The following is a 27,603-nucleotide window of genomic DNA, read 5'->3' on the forward strand; positions in this document are numbered from 1 at the left end:
CTTTCAAATCATGAACATAGGTAGATCTTTATCCTTAGATGGGTCATCGAGAAGCTAAAACAGGATAAGAAACCTTCATAAAGATGCACATTAAATTTGTGGTGACTGAGATCCCAGGTTTCCAGCGCTGGCCTGAGGGCTTTCCCCAGGGCTCCTGAGAGCATGAGACCAGAGAGTCGGAGGACGTGGTAATTGCTATCGCCCCCCCCCCCTCGCCCACTGCCTCAAAGGAAACCTGCTCCGTGCTGGCACTGGGCACACAGTGAGTTTATTTCAACAGCCTTCAGTAACAATGTGTCCACATTTAGCATTTTCTTCCTTTTACATTTAATTGGTTCTAGGATAGCTCGCTGAATCCCATTTTATTTCAAATGGTTCCATGAGCATAATGGAGTCAATTCTATGTGGAGTCACATCCTTGTGAAACTTTTCTGCCCATCCATTCTCAGGAAATTGAAAGACTTTCACAGAATGTGAATTAAATGAGATTCGTTGAAGAGCCTGATGGTATATTATAATAGCACTTGGTAGCGAAGGAATGTTACATTAGTTATTAAACCATTGAATTATTTTCCATGTTACCTTAGAAGTGTTCTTATAAAAGAGTTATTTGGATTGGGGAGATGGCTCAAAGGACTGAAGTGCATGCTTTGCATGCAGAAATCCCCAGTTTCCCCCAAAACTCTACCAAAGGTGCCCCTCCACCCCAGAAAAGGTATTATTAGCTACTTTTTATACTCCTTTATAAGCACAACTGCAAATAAAGGTGATGAGTCCTCTTGGGTCAATATATAATGGGTCAACATATATTCTCAAGTCATGATCATACTTTGGACCCAGAAATTTTTTAAATGATAGCTCTCTGGAGGCTGGAGCGATAGCGCAGCTGGTAGGGCGTTTGCCTTGCACACAGCCGACGTGGGTTCGATTCCCAGAATCCCATATAGTCCTCTGAGCACCACCAGGGGAAATTCCTGAGTGCAGAGCCAGGAATGACCCAAAAAGAAAAAAAAAAGAGAGATAGCTCTCTGGAACTGGAAAGATAGTACAGCTGGGAGGGCATTAGCCTCGCTCACAGCTGACCCAGGGTTCAATCCCCAGCATCTCATATGTTTCCCCCAGCCCACCAGGAGTGATTCCTGAGTGCAGAATCAGAAGTAACTCCTCAGTACTTCAGGATGTCCTACACACACACACACATACTCACACACACACAGAGAAAAATTTATTTATTTATTTATTTATTTATTGCTTTTTGGGTGACACCCAGCGATGCCAAGGATTACCACTCCTGGCTCTGCACTCAGGAACCACCCCTAGCAGTGCTCAGGGGACCATATGGGATGCTGGGAATCGAACCAGGGTCGGCCGCGTGCAAGGCAAACACCCTGCCTGCTGTGTTATCGCTCCAGCCCCAACAACCAAATTTTAAAAGATGCCTGTCATGGGCCAGAGAGATAGTACAGCAGGTAGAGCACTTGCCTTGCACATGGCCAACCCAGGGTTGATCCCTGTTATCTCATAGGGTCCCCTGAGCACTGCCAGAAGTAATTACTGAGTGCAGTAACTTCTGAGCATCACCAGCTATGCCCCAAAACCAAACAAAAAGTACATAAAAATAAGGGCCCTTGTCTATTGGCTTTCATACCACGCCTGGCTCTTTCTGAGGAGAAGATGCCTAACCCGCCCAGGCAAGACCTTGACTTGATGTCAGGAGACTGGGGAAGTCTTGTGGGAGGAGAGTGGGGAAAAGATAGGGGAAGGTTGCTGACTGGCTGAGGAGCACTGGGTGAGGAGGAGCAACAAAGGAAGGAGAGGAAGAGGTCAAGACTCACCATGCTGCAACAGCTCACGTTACCAGTGCAATGGATTAAGAAAGGAAATGAGGGGCTGGAGCAATAGCACAGCAGGTAGGGCGTTTGCCCTGCACGCAGCTGACCAGGGTTCAATTCCCAGCATCCCATATGGTCCCCTGAGCACCACCGGGGGTAATTCCTTAGTGCAGAGCCAGGAGTAACCCCTGTGTATTGCTGGGTGTGGCCCAAAAAGCAAAAAGAAAAAAAAACAGAAAGGAAATGAGTGACCAAGGCTTGAGAACAGGTTGGCTAGCAGCAGCTGAAGAGGCAGGGTATCCTGAGATGCCTTCTTTTTAAATTTTTTTCCTGAGATTCTTTCTTAATTAGAATGGTAAGAAACTGGCGACACGGGAATCAGACATTTTACTCAAATTAGCTGAAAATAGAGTCAAGGGGGTACCAGGTGAAAGACACAAGGAACTCCAGGATCCAGGGGTTGTAGCATAAAGTATACAAGCAGCTATTCCCATGGCGAATGGGTGTTGTAAGGCTGACCACAGTGAGACGGAAGTGTCTCAGTATAAGAATATTCCAAGTACTCCAGCGTCAGGCAGGGCTAACAGTTTTCTCTCATTTGCACCTTCCTTTTCCACCAACCCTGATACCATTTAAGTGGAATTAATAGCTCTGACTGTTCCAATAAGCCTGGTTGGGATTTACTGACTTTTCTACATTGGCCAGGGCCCCTACCCGATCCCTGGGTGGCCTGCAGAAGATGGAAGCCCAAGCCTCCATCTTCTGTAATTGTATTTGTAATTCTCAGCTCAACACTAGCTATAGAACAAAAGCACTGGAAAGTTGGTTTTTTTTTTTGGTTTGTGGGGTTTTTTTTGGGGGGGGGTTGGTCTTTGGGGTTTTTTTTGTCTGTTTGTTTGCTTGTATTAAATGCGAGATCCTAGACCATTGAACCAACTGAATGTGAATCACTGAGAGTTTGGTTCTAGCATCCCTGTTTTTTGTTGTTGCTGTTGTTGTTTCCTTCAACTTTTTTTTTTCTTTTTGGGTCATATCCGGCTATGCCCAGGATTACTCCTGGCTCTGCACTCAGGAATTACTCCTGGAGGTGTTCAGGGGACCATATGGGATGCTGGGAATGGAACCTGTGTTGGCTGAGTGCAAGGCCAACGCCCTACCCGCTGTGCTATCAATCTAGCTATTGTTTTTTTTTTCTGTACTAGAACTCAAACCCAGGGCTTCACACATACAAGACAGATGCTCGACCACTGAGTCATATTCCTACCCCAGCAACCTTGCTTGCCTTTAAAGCTTGATGTCAAAACAGCTATTGAAGATAACCACCAAAAATTCCCCATCTTTTAGTGTATTCCCTGTATATGAGTCTATAAACTTAGCCTAGAGACTTGAGGGAGGTTTGGCTGGGAGAAGATTTGGGGCCCACACCCAGCAGTGCTGGGGGCTACTCCTGACTCTGTGCTCAAGTGCTCAGGGGAGGTTGTTCTTTTAGTACTCAGGGGACCATGCTGTTCAAGGCACCAAATCTGGATCAGCCCAATGTCAGGCAAACTTTTTTTTTTCTTTTTGGGTCACACCCAGCTATGCTCAGAGGTTACTCCTGGCTCTGCACTCAGGAATCACACTTGGCAGTGCTCGAGGAACCATATGAGATGCTGGGGATCAAATCTGGGTCGAAATGCCCTCCCCATTGTGCTATCACGCAGGCCCCTGCAAGGCGAACGCTTTGACCACTATTATTTCTATGGCCCTGTTGACTTGTTTTTAACCCACAAAGTATGGCCAAAGTGACAGGCTGCTGCATCCTTAGATTATAAAAAAAATGAACTGACCTGCCTCTTGCTGGTATTTTCTCCTCATTCTGTTTCTGACTTGTGTGCCTTGGTGAAACAACCTGCCGGGACAGAGACACCCACCTGGTGAGGGACTGACTAGAGACCAGACAACAGCCAGCAAGGAAAGGAGGCCCTCAGACCTGCACTCTGTGTGAAAATCAATCTTGCTCACAACCATTTGAGTGCCGTGTGCACTCTGACTATATCATCAGCGAAGAACATTTGTCCCAGTGAGCACCTGTGCAAACACCACAATTAAGAGCATGCAAACGTCAGTGAGCACTATGTCTGAGTGTGCGAGCACCACACCGCCGTGTGCAACCCCCAGAAAGCATCACAGCCAGGCATGCATGCAACCCCCAGTCATTGCAACAACCATGAAGGGAAGTGGGGAGGGAATAAGGGAATTAAAAAAGAAAAGAAGAAAAGGCAAGAAATGCCCTGTGATGTAAGGAATTAGCCATAAAGTAGATTTTAAAAAGTTAGCAGACTGAAATATTTATAAAATTCAGAAATAACTCAGGAGAAGTATTTGAATATCTAGTAGTGAGGATCTTTGGGATACAGAGTGATGGGTAATTTTTGAACTGTTCTTCCAGGCCCGGGGCCAGGACTCAGAGGGCTGCAGCACATGTTTTGCATGTTGGAACCCCAAGTTCTATCCTTGGCACTATATGCTTCCCAAGCACCACCAGGAGAGTCCCCTAAGCACTCCTGGGTCTGGCTGCCAAGAAACAGCAAAAAAGATAAATGCTCTCTGGGAGAGCTCCTTCCTCCTCACGCCCTACCAGCCCTGCTCTTTTTTGTTGTTGTTGTTGGCTTTTTGGGTCACAGCCAGTGATACTCAGGGGTTACTCCTGGCTCATGCACTCAGGAATTACTCCTGGCGGTGCTTGGGGGACCATATGGGATGCTGGGAATTGAATCCGGGTCAGCCGCATGCAAGGCAAACGCCCTACCCACTGTGCTATTGCTCCAGCCCCAACCCTGCTCTTCCCTAAGTGTCAGTACTGTGACGACCAGGGGGGTCACACAGTTGGTTGGCACCAGGGGTCACAAAGAGCAGTTCCACAAGACTGCATGGGGGTGATGCTGGGGGTTGGACTAGCGTTTCACACAAAGGAGGCAGGTGCTCTACTGCTGAGCCACGTCCTTTCTTGTCCTCCTGCACGTTTCCTACCATGACTATGCGATACTTGTTCAATCAGGAAAGTGACAGTTGTTAGAGAAGAAAACGGGTCTTTTACTCTGAGAGGGAAAAGATGTAACCCATATATGAATGTCGCACTTCCTTCCCATGTTCTCCCAGGTGCTGATGGGCGTGCCCTACGGGAGCATCCCTCGGAAGACAGTGCCCCGGGCTGAGGAAGAGAAGGCCATGGACTTTTCTGTCCTTTGGGATTTTGAGGTACGGTCGCTCCCATGCCAGTGCACGTCCAATGTCTGGCTGTGAAACCTAGGGAGAGCATGGAGGACGGAGGAATCTGTCCTCCAGTTAGTGAGACCAGACTCTCATCAACCAGAACCCCACATTTTGCAGTGAGCTGGACAAACACTCCTCTCCACTCCTCCCGGGCCTCCCCTCCCCTCTCCCAGACTCTCCCATGACAGATGCGAACCCCCGGAGGCCATGGCCCCCTTACCCTGCCAGCGCCCTGACTAAGGTGCTCTCACAAGGTGATGGTCTCTCCCCAGAGCCCCACTCAGAGCCCAGGTCTGTGACACCCCTGCCTTCCCCGGGCTCCACAGGGCACCTTTGAATGTCTTGTTGTTGCCCCAAAACGGGATGAGTCCTGGGCGTGGCCCTTGAGTTCTGTATGCAGGTATAGCACCCAAACTCCTGTTGCTGATATCAAAGTCTATTCAGTCTAGGTTCTCAGTCTCTCCCCGATGTCCAGGCCTCCTCTCTCACACTCTCTCTCTCTCTGTCTCTCTCTGTCTCTCTTTCTCTCTGTCTCTCTCTCTGTCTCTCTCAGTCTCTCTCGGTCTCACTCTCACTCACTTTCTCTCTCTCTCCCTCCCTCTCTCTGTGTGTCTCTCTCTGTCTCTGTCTCTCTCTCTCTGCTTCCAATTCATTACAACATTATTCATTTCTAGTGTGTGATATCACTTGTCTGCTCTGAGATGCCCTTCACTGTCCCCCTGGTTCGAGTCCGTTGCTCTGGAGTCCATCACTGGAGCTCCATGGACGCCGTTCAGGCCAGTGGCCTCTCTGCTCTTTATCTCCTTCATTTTCCTCTATTCTGAGGCCTCTTGTGAGGCCTCTTGGCTGAGAGCTTGTGTTTCCTGCCTGGGCACAGCTGAGGAGGTCAAGAGAAAGCACCCACCCTCTCCTCATCCCCTTAGGCATCTCCGTTATCCCTCATGTTCTTAGCAGGGGTGGAGGGAAGAGGGTCGCACCACCCAGCAGTGCTCAGGGCTTACTTCTGACTGCACTCAGGGATCACTCTTGGCAGGCTCGTGAGACTATATGGGGTGCTGGGGATTGAACCTGGGTTGGCCATGTGCAAGGCAAGTGCCTTACCCATTGTACTATCACTCTGGTTCTTCCCTCATGTCCTTGAGATTTTAAATGACCAATTGAATGAACAGATCACCTGGAACCCCTCTCTGCCCCACCCCTCCCATCTCCCAGATGACACTCTCTGCTCCTCAAATGCAGCACAGAGAGTACCAAACCCATGACTATTCCTCATTTCCTTACTGTAGACGCAGTCCACCCAAACCATCCAAACCTGAGACCCCACCATCACTGCCCCTTCTCCCTCTTTCTCCACCACCCTCATCTCCCACAGACGCTGGAGCTATCAGTAGCATGCGCACACACACACACACACACACACACACAGCATACACACACACATACACACATTTATTCCAAATGATAGCAACTCTCTCTTTTCCATTCTTTATGTTTATGCACTCTGGATATGGAGAATCCCAAACTGGAGTGAGAAAAAGGCAGAAAGAGGGGCTGGAGCAATAGCACAGAGGGTAGGGTGTTTGCCTTGCATGCGGACCACCCGGGTTCGATTCCCATCATCCTATATGGTCCCCCGAGCACCACCAGGAGTAATTCCTGAGTGCAGAGCCAGGAATAGCCCCTGAGCATCGCTGGGTGTGACCCAAAAAGGAAAAAAAAGAGAGAGACACAGAGAGAAAGAGGGAGGGCATGGGGGAGGGGAAAGATGGATAGATTCCAGAGAACTATGAAAATGAAAAGAACAGCCGGGGTTTTTGCTTCCTTCCCTCTGGCCCCTGTTAATTAATTGAGACTAGAACAGAAACTGCGGGCACAGAACTGGCAGACACTGAGTCTGGCTCTTCTATCCCTCAGGGCTACATCAAGTATTCTGCTCTCTTCTACGGCTACTACAACAACCAGAGGACCATCGGGTGGCTGAGGTACAGGCTGCCCATGGCTTACTTCATGGTGGGGGTCAGCGTGTTTGGCTACAGCCTGACGATCGTCATTCGCTCGTGAGTTGGCCCAGCTCACTTCTGGGCCTTCCCTCTCCTCCCAAGACCGTCTTCTGCCCTTCCTGCGGGGCTTTAGAGAGAAACCCAGAGACAAAGTCCATGGGGCTTATCATGGGGTTCCGTGGGCAGCGAGACAAACCCTGTTCGCCTCGCTGAGCCGCAAACACCCTGCTGGGTTTCAGAGCCGGGAGGTCAGCGGCTGGGGGTGAGCCCGGTCCTTGGGAAGGGTGGGCTGGAGGAGTGTCTGCTTGGCCCGGATCACGGCTCCCACTACTCTGTGACACCAGCTCGCAGGTGAGAACCTGGCCTGGCATTCACCAAGATCTAAACCCGTCTGCGGGAACCTGGGGGACTGACCGGCCATGTGCTCTCCAGCCCCGGCCTCCCAGTCTCTGCTCAGAAGTGACCCGTGAGCTGGTCTGTGCCTCCCTTAGGGTCACTGCTAGAAATTCTCAGCCCACTGGGTTGCTGGTTCACTGTGAGGGTCTCAGGATGTGGCGCTGCTCAGACCATGTGTTGCTGGGGGTCACCCAGGCCACCCCAGCAGTGCATAGGGGCTTCCAGGGACTCACTCCGTGATGCTCAGGGGGCCAGGTGGGATTGGGATAGACCAGGGGTCAGCTACATGCAAGGCAGGTGCGGCACCAATGGATCTCTCAGCCCCTGGCTGGATACCCTTCACTCAGAGGCTCTGAAGGCACCTTTGGGCCAGTCAATAAACGGCATTTCTCTAGGTCAAGGGGCTCCTAACAGCTAATACTGAGGATCGGGGTAGGAGTGAGGGCTGCAGAGGTGGAGAGGTACCTCAACCTCTAGCACAAACACTTTCAGCGAGGTCACCTGGGAGCACGCCTCCCCCGACCTCTAGAGCACAGATCGCAGAGTGCACGGAAGAAGGAGCCTTGCTCGCTCCACAGGGGACAGGCACCACCACCTGACAGCGCTAGCAAACAAAAGGGGACAGTTCGTTTTATTCTTAGCCCTCATATCATTATACTTTCCCTGTTTGTTTGGTTTTTTTGGTTTGTTTGTTTTGGTTTGTTTTTTGCTTTTTTGTGGGGGAAGAATCATACTCGGTGATACACAGGGGTTACTCCTGGCTCTGCACTCAGGAATTACTCCTGACAGTGCTCGGGGGACCGTATGGGATGCTGGAAATCGAACCCAGTTTGGCCGCATGCAAGGCAAACGCCCTACCCGCTGTGCTATTGCTCCAGCCCCACTTTCCCTGCTATTATCCCAAATAGGCAAAGTGTCTCCCAAATGAATCCAAAAAGCTAAATGTAGCCAGCTGAGCCCCTCAGAAGAGCAAATATTTCCCAAAGACCACCAGCAAGACAGAGAGGTCCAGACCCCACACTACCCTGACCACTGCCTGCTTCTCTGATTCCCACACGCTGAGTGCCAGAGAACATAGAGTGGCAGGGGACAGAATAGTGGGTGACAAGGTTGGGCCAAGTAATTGCAACAAAAGTTGCTTAAGAAAGTTACCTGTTGTTAGACAAACTGCCTTGGGGTTCATTGTCTTATCAGGACAAGGGGGGAGGAGAGTATTGCCAGAGAGATAGTTCAATGGACTAGATGCATGCTTTGCATGCAGGAGGACCATGTCTGGCCTCTGACGCTGCATGGTCCCTGAGCACCACCAGGAGTGATCCCCAAACACCAAGTCAGGAGCGTGGGCACCACTGAGTGTGGCCTGAAACAGGAAGGAAGGAAGGAAGGAAGGAAGGAAGGAAGGAAGGAAGGAAGGAAGGAAGGAAGGAAGGAAGGAAGGAAGGAAGGAAGGAAGGAAGGAAGGAAGGAAGGAAGGAAGGAGGGAGGGAGGGAGGGAGGGAGGGAGGGAGGGAGGAGGGAGGGAGGGAGGGAGGGAAAGAAAGAAAGGGCGAAAGGAAGGAAGGAAGAAGAAAGAAAGAAAGAAAGAAAGAAAGAAAGAAAGAAAGAAAGAAAGAAAGAAAGAAAGAAAGAAAGAAAGAAAGAAAGAAAGAAAGAAAGAAAGAAGGGAGGGAGGGAGGGAGGGAGGGAGGGAGGGAAAGAAAGGGAGAAAGAAGAAAGAAAGGAAGGAAGAAAGAAAGAAGGAAGGAAGGAAGGAAGGAAGGAAGGAAGGAAGGAAGGAAGGAAGGAAGGAAGGAAGGAAGGAAGGAAGGAAGGAGGAGGGAGGGAGGGAAAAAGGGAGAAAGAAAGAAAGAAAGAAAGAAAGAAAGAAAGAAAGAAAGAAAGAAAGAAAGAAAGAAAGAAAGAAAGAAAGAAAGAAAGAAAGAAAGAAAGAAAGAAAGAAAGAAAGAAAGAAAGAAAGAAAGAAAGAGGGGAAGGAAGGAAGGAAGGAAGGAAGGAAGGAAGGAAGGAAGGAGAAAAAATAAATAAGGAAGAAAGAAAGAAAAAAGAAAGAAGGAAGACAGAGAGCGAGCAAGAATTTTCTACCCAAGGAAATACATAAATGAAGGGAGCCTTCTGCCTTTAGACGAGTTTAGAAACCCTGCAGAGTTTCTAAATGACATTTGCATGTGAGTCAAGGCACGGAAATGGGTCCCCTGGGAGACTATTATCAAGGTCTAACACTTGGCCAAGAGGCGTGTATCTGGCGGGAGCCTGCCTGCCCCCGCGTGCGCTCCAGGGACCTGCCGGACCCCGCGCTCTTGCCGCTAGAGCTCCTCAGGCCCTCATGGCTCGCCTCCCTGGGGGTCTGTCTTCCTGTGGGGGGGCTGCTCTCGGGCCGCTGGCACATTCGGATCAAAGTGCCCTGGGAACCTCCCTGTGGGAGAAACCGGGCGAGCTAAGCCGCAGGAACTTGTGCCTTGCAGGATGGCCAGCAACACCCAGGGCACCACGAGTGAGGGAGAGAATGACAATTTTACCTTCAGCTTCAAGATGTTCACCAGCTGGGACTACCTGATCGGGAATTCCGAGACGGCGGATAACAAATATGCCTCCATCACCACCAGCTTCAAGGTAGCCAACCAGGGCAGGCCCAGCTCCCGGGAACCGGAGGCCAGGCTGGTTTTTAGGAGACTTCTCACAGCTGGGCCTTGAGAAATAAGGTGCCCAGATAATTTGTGGGAAAGCTTTCCTGGAAACGTGGACCCAGCAAACCACTGTCATCCTGTTGCTCATTAATTTGCTTGAGCAGGCACCAGTAACGTCTCCATTGTGAGACTTGTTACTGTTTTTGGCATATCGAATATGTGACGGGGAGCTTGCCAGGCTCTGCCGGGCGGGTGAGATACTCTCGGTAGCTTGCCAGGCTCTCCGAGAGGGACGGAGGAATTGAACCTGGGTCGGCCTCGTGCAAGGCAAATGCCCTACCTGCTGTGCTATCGCTCCAGCTCTAGACCCAGCAAATATAAATTATACTTAAATGGAACCTTCTTTATATTTAAATGGAATATTCTTGGTCACACGCAGCAGTAATCAAGGCTTACTCCTGGCTCTGTGCTCAGGAATCACTCCTGGAGGTGCTCAGGGGACCACCTGGGGTGCCAGGAATTGAGCCTGGGTCATGGTTTCTACTCTCTGGTCCCCTAAATTGAATCTGAATGATGTTGACTCTTGTAATCCAAGCACTGGCAAAGTTTTACTATGAACAGTTAGAGAGCAAATAGTTTTTACTTTGGAGACCATATGGTCTCTCTCACAGCTACTCAACCATGCCAGTGTAGCACGAAGACAACCACAGACAGTGTATAAAAATAAATGGACATGACTTGGCCTCAGTAAAATCTTATTTAAAAAACAGGCAGCAGATTGGATCCCGACCCGGAGCCACGGTTTGCTGACTCCTGTCCTAATTCATGAGCATGATGTTTAGGATTTCTTTATTTTTTTAAGCACAGTTTGGTGTTGCATAAACATTCGTTCAGTCAGAGGCGCTGAGACAGGAACGCGAGAGAAATTATTATATTTCTTTGTCACTGGACTCGCTCAGATCCTGTGACAAAAGGCAGAGCATCCTAAGGTCTCCTTTTCTTGATCATGGTACCTCTAAAGGGCGCAATTAGTGACATCATCAAAAAAAAGTTACAGAAAGAACACTGAGGCAGCAAAATATGTATTGTTTCCTTGCATCTGCAGGCCAGTAGATTTGGGCCTCGGAAAAAGATACAAAACCAAAACCGAAACCTTTCTTGGGCTACAAAAACCTGGGTTTTCATCCCAAAGATTAGTCTGGGCTAGAGCCTGGAATCTATGTCCCAAACATTAGGCTGGGCTCCAACCCAGAATTTACATGTCAAAGATCAGGCCGGGCTAGCACCTGAGATCTGCAGGCCAAACACCAGCCAGGCTTCTGTGAAAAAATGAAAACTGCCCCTTTCAAGATACTGGAATTTATGAAGTTATTTACTGAAGGTAGTTTGAAGGGGGAAAATGTTCAGCTGCATCCAAACCAGTCAGGACACACAAGGAATTTTGCCCATTTTCATGGGTCCCTCTGTTCCTGCCCGTTGTACGGTACAGTCTACATGGGCTCATCCTGAAGGCTCAGTCCAGCCCCAACAGTTTTGAAACTCCCCTTTGTGAGGTTTTAAGTCTAATCCTAGAATTCTATGCAATTTATATCATTTTACTATAAATGGAATTCTAAAGTAATTTATTTTTACTGCTACTGTAGAAAATGATCAGATTTTTAAATTATTAGTCTTGCGGGGCTGGAGCTATAGCACAGCGGGTAGGGCATTTCCTTGCACGCAGCCAATCTGGGTTCAATTCCCAGCATCCCATATGGTCCCCTGAGCACCACCAGGGCTAATTCCTGAGTGCAGAGCCAGAAGTAACCCCTATGCATCACCAGGTGTGACCTAAAGAGGAAAAAAAAAAATTGTTAGTCTTGCATCCTACACCAGAAAACGGTAGAGCCAGGAGGGAAGATTCCAAAGTATCTTGGAGAAAACTATTCTGTTTAATGAGCATTTACTGTATCCAGTTTAAGTTGGATTAACTCACAGAACAGCTAATGTACATAACCTTGCAACATATGCCATGTTTTGCAAGGGTATTGCCTCTGCTATTCGTATCTTTCTCTCTCCCAGATTCTCAAAGAGCTTCATAAATGACACAGGCTAGCAAGGTTAAAAATCTCCCACTGGATTCTCTGAAAACATTCTCTGACCACTTCTTATTCCACCCCTAATCCATAGGAACTACAGAAGTCACGTGGATGAACTGTTTGGAGCTGGAGGATGCTAAAGGCAGCAAAGAATATGCCCAAATCTGACCCTTTCAATCATTGCAATTTAATTGTAATGAAATGATAATAACTCACCCCCCCCATGTATCTGATACCATCACATACCTGGTGTAAAAGAGGAGTAGCCTAAAACTAAGAAATCTGCTTTCCTTGGAAAAGCCTTACTTTCTCCTGAATATTGATCTCCGTGTTAATGAAGCCCTTTAAAATACCTAAATCCTGTTCCCCTCAGAGCAGCTGTCTTCCTTAGAGCTTGTAGTAAGCCTTCAGTAAAACTTTCGTCTGTTTTTGCAATATACCTTTTCCTTCATTTCTTTTCTGCAGTGAAGGCAAAGACCTGGGTCCCGAGTAAAAGGTGGAACTGTTTTATTTTCCTATGAAGAACTCCCTACCTCCCACCAGTCTGAAGACCACTGCTCCCTGCAATCTGGGTGATAGGGAATAATTCCCAAGCTGAACAGATCACGTGGAATGCAGACATAGCTTGACTGCTGCCTTTGTGGTGCTGACAGAGCCTGAGTGTCTGTGCCTACACTCAGAGGTTCCTGCAGACCTTACCAGCCCGGCCTTCCCTGTGTTAAAGTTTCTTTATTGCTCCCGGCTAGGCCTGGAGGAAGAGTTAAAGCCTAATAGTCTCCCCTCCCTCCAGGTCTGCCTTGGGGTACTCCCTCTTGCTATGAGAAAAAAGGGGGAGAGAACTGAATTGAACACGGCTCCACCCACTGCCAAGTCAACCGGACTCGGGCTTACATCACGAGCTGTCGAGGCCTGGTGGGTCTACCTGCCTGCCATCCATCGGCATCTGTCAGCAGGCAGCAGCCCTGGTCCTCTGCAGGAAGGGCTGGGGGAGAGTAGAAGGAAGAAGATCCGACAGCCAAGCTCAGATTTGTGTAACTATCTTGCCAGGTACTGGGGAAAAGATAAAGTTGGACCGGGCAGACTGCAGAAACACTGCCCATGGGGAACTCAGGATGGCTTTCAGCGCCAGGGAGGAAAAAACAGATGTGTTCGCTTGGATGTCACACTCCTCTGCTTCCACTCGTTAGTTAGCTCACTCTATGACTTATTTTTTATTTTATATGCTATATTGGACTAGAGCAATAGCACAGCAGATAGGGCGTTTGCCTTGCACATGGCTGCCCCGGGTTTGATTCCTCCATCCCTCTCAGAGAGTCTGGCAAGATACCGAGAGTATCCCGCCTGCACAGCAGAGCCTGGCAAGCTACCAGTGGCATATTCGATATGCCAAAAACAGTAACAAGAAGTCTCACAATGGAGACGTTACTAGTGCCCGCTTGAGTAAATCCATGAACAATGGAACGACAGTGCAACAGACATATTGTGTGTGTGGTTTTTGTTTTTGTTTCTTGTGGGTGGGTTGGGGAGTGGAAGGAAAGGGGAGTATTTGGGGTCACTTTTAGAGTCAGCAGTAAAAGTTCCTTAATCCCTGTGCTTTCTCTCCAGCCCCTGTGATCATTTCTTATTTCTTTTTTCTTTTTTTTTTTTCTTTTTGGATTTTTGGGTGATCACACCCAGTGATGCTCAGGGATTACCCCTGGTTCTGCACTCAGAAATTATTCCTGGCATTGCTTGGGAGACCGTAAGGGATACCAGGGATTGAACCGCTGCATACAAGGCAAATACCCTACCTGCTGTACTATCACTCTAGCCTTACTGTAAGACATTTCTTTTGTGAATAAGTGAGATAATTAACTGCATACATTAACTGCCCAATGAGTTAATCCAACCCGAACTGAACACAGTAACTGCTCATTAAATAGAATAGTTTCCTCCCAGATACTTTGGCATTTTCCATTCTGGCCCTGCCATACTCTCATGTAGAACACAAAGCTAATAACTTAAGTCCATGGTATTTTTATATAATAGCAGCAAGAAAAAAAGAGAAAATATTTTGTAATTCCATTTATAGTAAAATGATATAAATGGCATAAAATTCCTAGGATTAAATTTAAAACTACTCCCCTCAAAAAGGGTATAATGTTTCTATACCAAATGTTTTAAAACTGTGTTTAAAGAAATAAAGAAACCCTAAACACCATGCTCATGAATTAGGACAGGAGTCAGCAAACCGTGGCCCCGGGTCGGGATCCAATCTGCTGCCTGTTTTTTAAATAAGATTTTACTGAGGCCAAGTCATGTCCATTTATTTTTACGCACTGTCTGTGGTTGTCTTCGTGCTACACTGGCATGGTTGAGTAGCTGTGAGAGAGACCATATGGTCTCCAAAGTAAAAACTATTTGCTCTCTAACTGTTTATAGTAAAACTTTGCCAGTGCTTGGATTACAAGAGTCAACATCATTCAGATTCAATTTAGGGGACCAGAGAGTAGAAACCATGACCCAGGTTCAATTCCTGGCACCCCAGATGGTCCCCTGAGCACCTCCAGGAGTGATTCCTGAGCACAGAGCCAGGAGTAAGCCTTGAGTACTGCTGCGTGTGACCAAGAAGAAAAAAAAAAGAAAACTCCATTTAAATATCATTTAAATCTACTTGATTTATAGATTTAAATCCATTCCAGTCAGACATCTACTGATCACTCTGGGGTTTGGGTATTAACAGTAGTCACGGTTTTGGTTTGTTGTTAGGATTTAACGAGATCATTGGAGGCAAGTGTTTAGCACACAACTGACACCAGTATTCAATCAACCTAAGCTTTTTTTTTTAATCACATGTACCAAAATAACAATAATAACATGCACATTCCTAAGGAAAGGAAAAGTTCTTAGGGTGAAGGGTGCTTTTCATCACCTTCTCGGTATGCTGTTTCTGGAAATACAGGAAGTGGTCATTTCAGGAATTGAACAAAAGCGGTTCCTCGTGCAGGATGCAACCCGCTGGTGCTCACGGCTTATATCCACACTTGCAGGAATCAATAGTGGATGAGCAGGAGAGCAACAAAGAAGAAAATGTCCACCTGACACGGTTCCTCCGTGTCCTGGCCAACTTCCTCATCATCTGCTGTTTGTGCGGAAGTGGGTACCTCATTTACTTCGTGGTGAAGCGATCCCAGGAGTTCTCCAAAATGCAGAATGTCAGCTGGTATGAAAGGAATGAGGTAAGGGGTGTCTCTACTCAAGTGCATGAGTCCGGCAGATTCTGAAATCACATCATTCCTTGGAATTATTGAAAGTCTGAATTCTGAGACTTTTTTAAAATCGAATCACCATGAAACACACAGTTACAAAGTTGTTCATGATCGGGTTTCAGTTACACAATGTTCCATCACCCATCCCTCACCCATCCCTTCACCAATGTACATTTCCCACCACCAATATAGCCAGTTTCCCCCTGCTCTCCTCCCCCCAGCCTGCCTCTATGGCAGACAGTTTCCTTCTCTCTCTCTCTCTCCCTCTCTCTCTCCCTGCCTCTCTCTCTTTCTCTCCCTCTCTCCCCCTCTCTCTCCCTCTCTGTCTCTCCTCTCTCTCTCTCTCTCTCTCTCTCTCTCTCTCTCTCTCTCTCTCTCTCTCTCTCTCTCTCTCTCTCGGTCTCTGTCTCTCTTCTTTTGGGAATTATGGTTTATAATATAGGTACTGAAAGTTTATAATGTATATCCTTTTACCTCCTCTTAGCACTCAGTTCTTGTCCAGAGTGATCATATCCAACTATCTGTGTCACAGCGGCCCCTTCTCTATCCTAGCTGTCTTCCCGCACCACCACTTGTGGCAAGCTTCCAACCATGGACCATTCCTCCTGGCCCCTGTTCTATTGTCCTTGGGTATTAGTCTATGAGACTTGTTTTTTAAAGTGAAATTACATTCCTTTCCAGTTAAGTGGCATGAACATCTTGAACAAGTATTCACCTATTATTAGGCCTTTGGGCAGGCTTTCACAGCTAAAGCTAGATTTAATTAACATGTCAGTCAACTGGATAGTCAGTTATCTGGACACCAATTATTCGAAAGGTGATTTTTTTCCCCCTTACAGCTCCACGGTGCCATACTTCATAAATCAAGTATCTGTTAGTGCAGAGATGTGATTCTGAACTCCTTTTTCTATCCCATGATCTATTTATCTATTCTTGCCTTACAACATACTGATATCTTGCAGAGTGATTTCAGTCATTGAAAGAAGTCACAATAAACTCAGGTTTTATTGTGATTATATTAAATCCAGACATCTCTTTTTGGAATTTTATACCTATGGTATTTGGCAATAAAATGGAAAAATGTTTTCCTTTTTGTGTGTGTGTGTGGGTGCACTACCCCGAAGTGCTCAGAGCTGACTCCTGGGTCTGTGCTCAGGATCCTTCCTGATTAGGCTGAGGGGACCATATGGGGCACTAGGGATCAAATGCAGGTGAGCCACGAGTAAGACTTTACCACTTTACTATCTCTCCAATCTCAATTTTCCTATTCTTCTCTACACAGTTATTTGCAACGTAATTTTCTCGTTCATCCCAGGAAAAGGTGGAATCTGTAGCTCATCCTTTGATTCTATCTGGGCCAGGTCACATGACTTTCTTTAGTCAATGGGATCGTAGCAACTGTGATGAAAGCAGATTGGGAAGGTGCTTATAGATTGGAGTTTTCTGTCCTGAGAACCTTCATCACATGAGCAATCTTGGATTAGCTTGCTATATAATGAGACCCTATGACCTAGATATCCCTTATTCTAGTTGAGAGCCAATCAGACTTTAGGTATGTGGGTAAACTAATCACCTATCATTTGACCATAGATATAGGAAATTCAAGTGAGATCAGAAAGAGAACCACCTAGATAACCCTGGGGGATGACCACAAAAGCTTAAGGGAAGTTAAATAACAAGAAAGAACCATGGACCGGTATATGCTTCAATGATAAAGCATATATCTCAAATGTATGAGACCAAAGTTTCAGTCCCTGGGACCAAAAAATAAAGAAAAGAAAAAGAAACCATTTCCCCCCAGCAAAACATGCAAAAATAGAGGTATGAAAGTGACAGCCTTGGCACATATGCTGCCTGAGCCCATGTGCTGCTTGTGCCCACGTGGCCGAGTACATGCGGTGCCCGAGCACGTGTCACCCGCATCTCCCCTCTTGAGATGTGTCCTTCCATGCTTTCGTGTCCAGTGCTAGGATGTGTGTAGAGCTCTCTCCACCCTTGGAGAAGCCCGCATTCTCTCTTGAGCGTGTTATTCTTACTATTCTCTCTCCCACTTATCCCTTCCTCCTTCCCTCAAAAATCTCTAAAACCTCTAAATAAAATCTGTTTACTTCCAAAAAAAAAAGAAAGAAAGAAAGTGATAGCCTAAATATAAAACACAAATAAAAATAGATTTAAATATAAGTTAGTTTTAAAAGCAACCATTATTAGATTGATTTAAAAAGAATTGGGTGGGGGGGCTGGAGCAATCGCACAGCGGGTAGGGCGTTTGCCTTGCACGCGGCCGACCCGGGTTTAATTCCCAGCATCCCATGTGGTCCCCTGAGCACCGCCAGGGGTGATACCTGAGTTCAGAGCCAGGAATAACTTCTGTGCATTGCCGGGTGTGACCCAAAAAGCAAAATAAATAAATAAATAAAAAGAATTGGGTGGGGGGTGGAGTGATAGTACAGCAGGTAAGGCGCTTGCCTTGCATGCAGCCGACCCGGGTTTGGTCCCTGGGCGTCCCATATGATTCCCTGAGCATCACCAGGAGTGATTCCTGAGTTCAGAGCCAGGTGTAACCCCCAGCATCACAGGGTGTGCCCCCCCTGCGCAAAAACAAAGTATTGGGAGGGATTAGTGCCAGGCAATGCTCAGGGTTTTCTCCTGCTCTGTGCTCAGGAATCACTCCTGGCTGTGCTCAGAGGACCATATACAGTACCAAAGATAGAACTAGAGTCAGTCATGTTCAAGGCAAGTACCTTACCCCTGTGCTCTCTCTCTATCCCCCACCCCAGATAAATTTTAATTCCTTCTTTTCCCTTCATTATTGTTACTGATTTGTTTTTGTTGTTGCTGCTAAGCAAGAAATGCAGGAGAGAGGGCAGGGAAGGAGGGTGAACACACCACTTGCAGCACCAGGATTGGGAGATGACAGAACTCTGGGTTCAGACAGCACCAGATTGTGCTCAGTGCACATGGAACATTGGAGATGTGAACCCGTGGCTGTGTGTCTGCAAGGCAGGTGCCCTCAGACACTATGTTATTCTTCCAGGGACACTTATCATGCTTCTTACAATTAACTCATCTAAAACATAAGGATGATAAGGTACAAGAGAGGAATACAAAAGATGCCCAAGATAAATTCTGCTTTTAAGCAGAGAGCACGAGCTTGACAAGAATAAATCAGAGCCCACACAACAACAGGCAGGAATAGCCAAACAAATCTGTTTGGTGTTAGGGATGTATTGCAGAGAGAGGGTGCGGGTTGTCCATGTGCTTTGAAAATACCAGCATCTTGTGCAGGAATGAGGCGGAGCACTGGACAAACACTCAACGAGCAGTGCTGGATACGCTGTGACAATGGTGCTTTAGGGGAGAATAATCACATGAGCACGTATGGAGGTAGATGGCAAGGAGGAATCAAACCGACCAGTTGGTGTAAGACAGAGCAGGGAAGTCAGGACCAGCCCGGAAGTGTTGGCCACCCACCATGTTTTCTTCACATGGTGAACAGTTTTAGGTGCAAGATGATCTGCTGAAAGTCTGAATTCTTCCAAAACTTGGAGCCAGAATTGAGTGTTTACAACATACCAGACTTCAGGCTAGTAAATTTATGTGCATTATCTCTTCTCTCTTAACACTAAGGACTGTCATTACCATTCTGTGCATGAAGAAACAAGAATCTCGGGGCTGGAGCGATAGCACAGCGGGTAGGGCATTTGCCTTGCACGTGGCCGACCTGAGTTCAATTCCCAGCATCCCATATGGTCCCCTGAGCACCGCCAGGAGTAATTCCTGAGTGCAGAGCCAGGAGGAACCCCTGTGCATCGCCGGGTGTGACCCAAAAAGGAAAATAAAAGTGTAGTTTTGGGGGGCTGGATCGATAGCACAGAGGGTAGGGCGTTTGCCTTGCACGCGGCCGATCCGGGTTCGATTCCCAGCATCCCATATGGTCCCCTGAGCACCGCCAGGAGTAATTCCTGAGTGCAGAGCCAGGAGTAAGCCCTGTGCATCATCGGGTGTGACCCAAAAAGAAAAAAAAGAGCCAAAAAAAAAAACCCACAAAAAACAATCAAAATTAAAAAAAAGAGACAAGAATCTCAGAGAAGTGATGTAACTTTTCCTAAGTTACAAAGGCAACAAAAGTAGGGCTGGAGGTTCCAGCATCGAGCTGATTCCAATGCACACTACTGGCTGCAACCCTCTATTATCAGTTCCTGTCCTCCATGCTTGGGAGATGAGGGTTACCCTGGTGACCCTCACCCAGCTCCCAACTCTTACAGAACATAAAGAGGTGCCCCAGGGCTTAACTCACTGACTTCTCAAAGAAAGTTTGCTTGTTTTATCAATGCCAACAGCCACGGTGATGTTAGCAGCCAATCACGTGTGGGACAGAGCATGGGATATATATGAGCTGTTCAGAGGATGTTGGCTGCCTTAGCCAGGGTCACATCCCAAATTGTGGGGACCGCAGACATTCCTGAGGCAGAGAGGGTGGCAACAGGGAGGTGGAAAGGAGTAGCCTTGGGGGTGCACAGATGGGGATTTCAATGACCTAGTAATTTCAATGACCTAGTGACCTGGCTGTCTCACTGTCTCAGGTAGAAATTGTGATGTCCTTGCTCGGGATGTTTTGTCCCCCTCTCTTTGAAACCATCGCTATCCTGGAGAATTACCACCCACGAGTCGGACTGAAGTGGCAGCTGGGTCGAATCTTTGCTCTCTTCCTGGGAAACCTCTACACCTTTCTCTTGGCCCTCATGGATGATGTTCACCTCAAGGTAATGCCACATGTTCTGCCCAGCTCCTGGTGACTGCCATTCCTTACTATATTTTTTTCCCGTTGTTTCTTGGGCCGTGGTCAGTCGTGCTCAGGGCCTGGCTCTGAGCTCAGGGATCACTACTAGAAGGGCTAAGAGGACCATTTGTGGAGCCAGGGATTAAACCTGGGTTGGCCTTGGGCTACGCACCCCTCGATCTGCTCTACTATCTCTCTGGTCCTGTAGTTACTTTTTTTTAGAACATTTATAACATCCTCACCATAGTCACAGGCACTGAGTGCATCTTAGAAAGCTCTAAAAAGTGAAATAGAAAGAGGGAGCCTCAGAATCCTCTGAGCCAGAAACAGCCACTGTTATTATTTTGCTGCTGCAGAATACGTGTGTGTTCCCCTGAGCACAGAACCAACAGTACCCCCCTGGCACCTGAGTTTGGTCCCAACCCAAAAATAATTGATAAATAAATAAATGAGAAATAGGTTTTTTTAAAAAAAAAATTCTTTTTTGTTGTCCCCCTCCCTTTTTTTTTTTTCCTTTTTGGGTCACACCTGGTGATGCACAGGGGTTACTCCTGGCTCTGCACTCAGGAATTACTCCTCAGGGGACCATATGGGATGCCGGGGATCGAACCCGGATCGGCCGCGTGCAAGGCAAACGCCCTACCTGCTGTGCTATCGCTCCGGCCCCTAAAAAATATTCTTGGCCATGATAGTAATAGTTGTGTCATTCTGTAATTTTTTTTTTGCTTATTTGGGGATTATTGGTCCATGCCTGACGACTGTATGTGGTGCCAGCTATTGAACCAAGCTCGGCTGCATGCAAGGCAAGCACCCTAAGCCCTGTACTCTCTCTCTGGACCCTTCGTTGGAATTCTTAATTTTTTTTTTGTTTTGTTTTTTGGGTCACACCCGGCGACGCACAAGGGTTACTCCTGGCTCTAGACTCAGGAATTACTCCTGGTAGTGCTCAGGGGACCATATGGGATGCTGGGAATCGAACCCCGGTCGGTCGCGTACAAGGCAATGCCCTACCCGCTGTGCTATCGCTCCAGCCCCCTTCGCTGGAATTCTTGACTGTTTTTTCCTTTGGTCATTTTCCACATTTGATGCCATCATTTGGTGCCTTTGAAATGTCCACCTGTGCCTTTTCCTATGTTGCCCATGGCTGCCCTAAACATTGACCAGCCGGGCAAGTGTCCCGAGAGATGATGGGCCACGGCGAGAGGCCGCACCCCCCGCTGCAGTGTCAGATCCCGGGTGGCACACAGTGACGGGGGCGGGGGGGGCAGTGTCAGATCCCGGGTGGCACACAGTGACGGGGGCGGGGGGGGCAGTGTCAGATCCCGGGTGGCACACAGTGACGGGGGCGGGGGGGGGCAGTGTCAGATCCCGGGTGGCACACAGTGACGGGGGCGGGGGGGGCAGTGTCAGATCCCGGGTGGCACACAGTGACGGGGGCGGGGGGGGCAGTTCAGATCCCGGGTGGCACACAGTGACGGGGGCGGGGGGGCCAAGCGTGGCAGCAGCTGTGAGGTCGGCTTTCGGGGGGCAAGCCCAGGGCGGCGTGAAGGGACACGGGGGAGCTGCGGAACCCCGGGGAGCCGTGGGGCAGCAGAGCAGCGGGTGCAGACGGGACGCAGGATGGCTGAACTGCGGAGGGGGCAAAGCGCGATGGCAGGGGCGGGATGCCACGCCTCCCGGCTCCTCCGCGCATGCGTGAACCACTTGCTCCTGTGAACCTCAGGAGCTGTTAGAAGGTTTAGCAAGGAAGAGACTGTCCCTGGCCCTTACTACCCGCCCCGAGCATCTCTGACTCCCCTCCTACCCAGAACTCTGCTCCCGCCTCCCCAGCCTCCCCAGCCTCACATCCAATGGAATTCCCTCCATCCAGTGAAATTCTTGCCCCTCATGAGACTAGTTGACTAATTCTCTCTGAGGTTTTGGTTCCTGTGTTATTACTGCCTCCAGGAAGTCTTCTGTGATTGCCATTCGCTGATTTGGATGCTTCCTGGCTCCCATACCTCTCTTCACACTGTTTTGTCATTTTCCATCTGGTCATTTTTGTCATTTACTAGACTGAGCTTCCTGGAAAAGCTCTGGCTCGCCCGTACACTCTGCTCTCACCACTGCCTTATAAGCCCTGAATAAATTATTCCCTGGAGAAGAATGACGAGGGTGAGGCAGATGGCTCAGTGGCTAGGGGTGCATGCCTTGCCTTGCAGTTCCATCCCTGGCATTGCTTCCCCCTCCCCACCTCAAAGTGTCCCAGAATACTTCTATTTATGGCCCCAGTGACCCCAGCACTGTTGGACAGAACAGTCCCACATCACCAAGCTGAGCCAGATTGCTCTAGTATCACGGGGAACTGGCCCCCGTGACCATACCCCAAATAAAGCAGAATGACTGATTAGCTGGGTGGATGGAAGAATGGTTGTATGATTTATGAATAAAACTTCATTCAAAAATTAAAAGACTCAGGAATAGAGTGATAGCACAGTGGATAGCACAGTTTGCCTTGCACGTGGCCAACCCAGGTTCGATTCCCAGCATCCCATATGGTCCCCCAAGAACTGCCAGGAGTAACTCCTGAGTGCAGAGCCAGGAGTAACCCCTGAGCACCGCTGGGTATGACCCAAAAAGCAAAATTTTAAAAAAAAATTAAAAGACTCAAGGACTTCAGCCAGTAGCTCCCTCCCTCTTCTGTGAAGACTGGAAAGCTGGGAAAGGCATTTCTGGACAGACTGTATTGAAGGGAGGGCAGAGGCCACGTGGTGGGGTGTGATGGCACATGTTCACTTCAGTGACCCTGCGACAACAGTCAGGACGTCTCTGGCTCCTTTCAGCCCGCATCTCCACCCCCATTCTAGCTTTCTCAAGAAGAGACGATAAGGAACATCACCCACTGGACTCTGTTTAACTACTACAACTCCTCGGGTTGGAATGAGAGCATCCCCCGGCCACCCCTGCACCCTGCGGATGTGCCCCGGGGCTCCTGCTGGGAGACAGCTGTGGGCATTGTGAGTAGCCATGCTGTCCTGGAGAGCTTGACCGCTACTCTCACTTTTTTTTGTTATTTCTTCCTTGGTGGTCCCATTGCCTTTTCTTTATTTCCCCCCTTTCGTTGTTGTTGATGACCGAGGGTAGCACACATGCCTAGCCATGGTGCCCACACACTTTGAGTTGCGATGTCCAGGGGCACGGGAATGGAGGAAGCACCTCAGGGGGCAGCACTCACAGAGATTTTTCCCTGTAGAGGTGGTTCTTCACACATGCTCACTGGGGGTTTCACTCTCGGTGGGAGCACATGAGTTATGAGTATGGTGCTTACTGATGCCCTGGGATTTAGACATCATTTTATTATGGTACTAATTGTAGGTCATACCCTTTTTTTGTGCTTAGACACAACTGGCTGGAATGCACCTGGAAGTGACTGGTACCAGGGATGGCAGAAAACAGAGGTGTCAGGTTTAAAGAGTAGAGCTGTCCTGCATGTGGGACACCAAGGATTTGAACTCAGGGCTGTACACTTACAAGGCCCTGCACTGTCCCTCCAGGACCACATTTTCATTTATAAGCCGCCAAATCTCAAGTCCGTATTTCTTTTAGAAGTTCCAGTTTCTCACTGCTAGTTTTTCAGTGGCCTACATATTTCTCTATATGTTCTGTACACCAATCCTCTGGATTTATTTCTATGTATGTTCTGTACAGTCAATACCTCCTGGATTTGTTTCAAGTTTTAGAGCAGATTTCAACAAAGCCTGTAGTTCTTTCCCTGAAAATAATGACTAAAGTTGAGGTACAATTTTTTTTTTGCTCGTATATGCATCTATGCTCTTCTTTGTAAAGAGAGTGGATGGTTTTCATTAGAATCCCCCCAAATTAAGAACTGCCATCTCTTGGATTCAATCCCTGCAATCTCATATGGTCCCTCAAGCTCTGTCAGGAGTAATTTCTGAGTGTAAAGCCAGGACTAACCCCTGAGCATCGCCAGGTATGGCTCAAAAGCAAAACAACAAAAACAAACAAACAAAAGAACTACCATTTCCCTGTATCCTACCATGTCCGCGTCCACCACCACTTCTGTGGCTTTCACAGTGTGTATGTCAGAATCTGGGAGGGTCTGTTGCCTTCCTCTGCAACATTGGAGCTATTCCCAGACAACAGAGGACTCCCTGCCTTCTCCCCTTCCAGCCCATCCCTTTGCATAGGCCTCCTCCCTCTGCCTCTCCACTGACATGCAGTGAGTAACTTCTTCCTGGCCCTCCCTAAAGAAACTCCCCACCTAGAGCATCACATGGTGTGCTTTTAACTGTGGCTGAGGGGCACCATGGAAGATAGGCTACATCCCACACTACCAAACACTACCCACAGGTCCACCCCCTGGATCCAGGGGCCTTTGCCTCCCTTCCTTCATGAAGACTCAAATTCACCATTTTTCATCTCTGCCAGTCCAGACATCTCCATACTCTTCAAATCTTCCACTCTCTCATGGACAAAGTAACTGGGCTTCCTCACTGCATTTATAAACTCTGCATATAACAGCGTCTTCAAGTCAACAAACCCACCCTCTGCAGAGGAGAGCATATCCCCTATGTAGTCCTTGCAAACATTCTGCCATAGCATGTCTCATTTCCTGTCTCATGTTTTTGGAGCGTCCCTCTTGCCCTACGCCTTTCCTACCACTTGTTGGTAATAATGGGTTTGAGGCATTGGGTCCTGTCCATCTGTATCTCCCCACCTGCATCCCAGGTGCCAGAGTATCACCTTTCCCAGAGTGGAGATGGAAACACATGGGTTTGTCTGTTACTTAGGCTTATTAACCTGGATTCTCTTTTTTTTTGCTTTTTGGGTCACACCCAGCGATGCACAGGGGTTACTCCTAGTTCTATGCTCAGGTATTACTCCTGGCGGTGCTCAGGGAACCATATGGGATACTGGGGTTCAAACCTGGGTTGGCCGCATGCAAGGCTAACACCCTACCCGCTGTGCTATCGCTCCAGCCCCCTAACCTGGATTCTTATTGAGGAGAATCCTAAAAATTCATCAGCCATTCACAGAGCAAACATTTATCAATCACCCTGGAGGTTGTCACTGTCACTGTCATCCCGTTGCTCCTTGATTTGCTCAAGCGGGCACCAGTAACATCTCCACTGTGAGACTTGTTGTTACTGTTTTTGGCATATCGAATGCGCCATGGGGAGCTTGCTAGGCTCTGCTGTACAGGCAAGATACTCTTGGTAGCTTGCCGGGCTCTCCGAGGTGGAGGAATTGAACCTGGGTCAGCCACGTGCAAGGCAAACGCCTTGCTGCTCTGCTATCACTTCAGCCCACCTTGGAGGCTATAAAGATAAATCAACCAATCATTGTTTCTTGGCCTTAAGGCTAAGATCAATCGTAAAACTGAATAAAGTGAGACCTTGGGTCCCCTAGGCATGCCAGTGCACTTAACAGATGTCAAAATACACGGTGTGATGATGTCCAGTAGATCATTTCCATTTAAAAAAAACAAAAATTATGAATACTCTATAGCACAAAGAAAGCTTTGCTTTGGACTCTGTTGCTGTGTACTTCTGGGAAAGCCCGGCATTATGTTATCTATATGCCAAGAAAAAATTCCAAGTAGCTGGCAGTACTTGGAAAGCCAGGTGCCACCCCCAGACAGTGGTCCGATTCTACCTTAGTGGGTACAGTTGGCACTTCAGAGTCGGTGGGCAAACAAGTAGCCTTCAGATTCTAGTTCAGAGCAACAGTTGTGATAACTACCAAGCTTTGGGCAGGGTCAATGTGCCAGGAGATTTGCATACATAATCATGAAGCTTCCCAATAATCCCACAAGGCTAGCATCATTATCAGCCGCAACAGGTTCAGAAACTATTGCTAAGCTCTGCAATCAGTCACCTGAAGGGTTGTGTCCTACATTGAGCACTTTCACCAGAGTGCCAGGGGAGAATTCAGGCGGGGAAGTCTGTGCGGTTGATGTGGTTGAAGGCAGTCAGGGAAAGTGGGGAAGGTCAAGCCCTGACCAACCCTTTTCCCCGCGTTCCTTCCTGCAGGAATTCATGCGGCTGACGGTGTCGGACATGCTGGTCACCTACATCACCATTCTGCTGGGGGATTTCCTGCGTGCGTGCTTCGTGCGGTTCATGAACTACTGCTGGTGCTGGGACCTAGAGGCTGGCTTTGTAGGTCACAGATGCTCGGGACTCTGAGCCATTCTCATCGATGCGTTCTTGTGTGTTTCTTTAGCTGCTAGTGCCCGTTTGGGCTCTGTGGAATAGTACTTAACCTACAGGTCTGTCTCTAAGGTTTCTTGTTTTTACCTTACCTTCTTAGAGGAACTTACCTTCTTTTCCCGTGTGTAACAGGAAGACCTTTTTCTCTGGGAAATGGCCTTGGCAAGGAGGCCGCCCAACCTCAGTGATGAGCAGGGAGAGGAAGGCAATCACATCAGCTCCCATCTGGGGTGCCAAAGGCCCCCCTAGTCCGCACTGTGCATGCAGTAGGGGGCAAATTGTGAACGTGGACAGTGGAAAATGGGAGTTCTTTATTTGGGACTCTAATGAAATCTTGAGGTCTGGGAGGGCAGGTATGGTTATTAGTGTCTCAGAAAGTTCTGGAACACGCCAGGAACACCACCATCAGTCCTGTTTATGGACTGTGCTTTGAGAAACCTCTTTCGACTCAGCCTCTCCACCTGGCAAACGCCTCTCCCCTACCTGGCCTGGGAAGTGCTCTTCCTACCTGCGTGAGTTTGCCACCAGGAGCGGACAGAGCGTCTCACCTCATAAGCTCTGTGTATTCCCTCCACACCTCCCCCTCCCACCCAATAGTCACTGGTATGTTCACGTGTGAGGTGGGGACATCCCCCCTTAACCGCCTACACATCTCATTGATGTGGATCATCCTTGCCCCGGCCTGTCCCTGGGGATGAAAAGCTCCAGAATAGGGTTTTTTTTTTGGTAATTTCTCTTTTAGTCACCGGCCGGTTTTTCACAAGACTTCTCAGTCCCTTCTTAGCAACAAGGCAAATATATCATCTTACCAGAGAACAGAGGGAAAGAAACTTGTGCTCAAAAAAGGTGCTTCTTTTTCTTTCTTTCTTTCTTTCTTTCTTTCTTTCTTTCTTTCTTTCTTTCTTTCTTTCTTTCTTTCTTTCTTTCTTTCTTTCTCTCTTTCTTTCTTTCTTTTTCTTTCTTTCTTTCTTTCTTTCTTCTTTCTTTCTTTCTTTCTTTCTTGCTTGTTTGCTTCCTTGCTTGGTTTCTCTTGAGCACATGTGTGAACCCCTTGGCTCAATTCCTGGTTGCCTGCACACACACACACACACACACACACACACACACACACACACGACTCTTGTGTATGTGATTTATGCACTTTTCCTTCTTCATTCGGTCTTCATTGGCCTTCCTTT

At 48.1% G+C, this 27,603-nt stretch overlaps 1 protein-coding gene across 1 annotated transcript in view; it reads left to right on the forward strand.

The window, feature by feature from the left end:
- The window catches only part of TMC2 (transmembrane channel like 2), an 86,773-nt gene that overhangs the window by 26,401 nt on the left and 32,769 nt on the right, over nt 1-27,603 (forward strand). Inside the window, exons 8-14 of the mRNA XM_055132138.1 lie at nt 4,974-5,072; nt 7,002-7,144; nt 9,946-10,093; nt 15,215-15,403; nt 20,017-20,196; nt 23,060-23,209; nt 26,246-26,374. Of these exons, the coding sequence (XP_054988113.1) occupies nt 4,974-5,072; nt 7,002-7,144; nt 9,946-10,093; nt 15,215-15,403; nt 20,017-20,196; nt 23,060-23,209; nt 26,246-26,374 (1,038 nt within the window). The remainder of the gene's footprint in view (nt 1-4,973; nt 5,073-7,001; nt 7,145-9,945; nt 10,094-15,214; nt 15,404-20,016; nt 20,197-23,059; nt 23,210-26,245; nt 26,375-27,603) is intronic.

This window comes from Sorex araneus, chromosome 3 (assembly GCF_027595985.1).
Source record: "Sorex araneus isolate mSorAra2 chromosome 3, mSorAra2.pri, whole genome shotgun sequence".
NCBI lineage: Eukaryota > Metazoa > Chordata > Mammalia > Eulipotyphla > Soricidae > Sorex > Sorex araneus.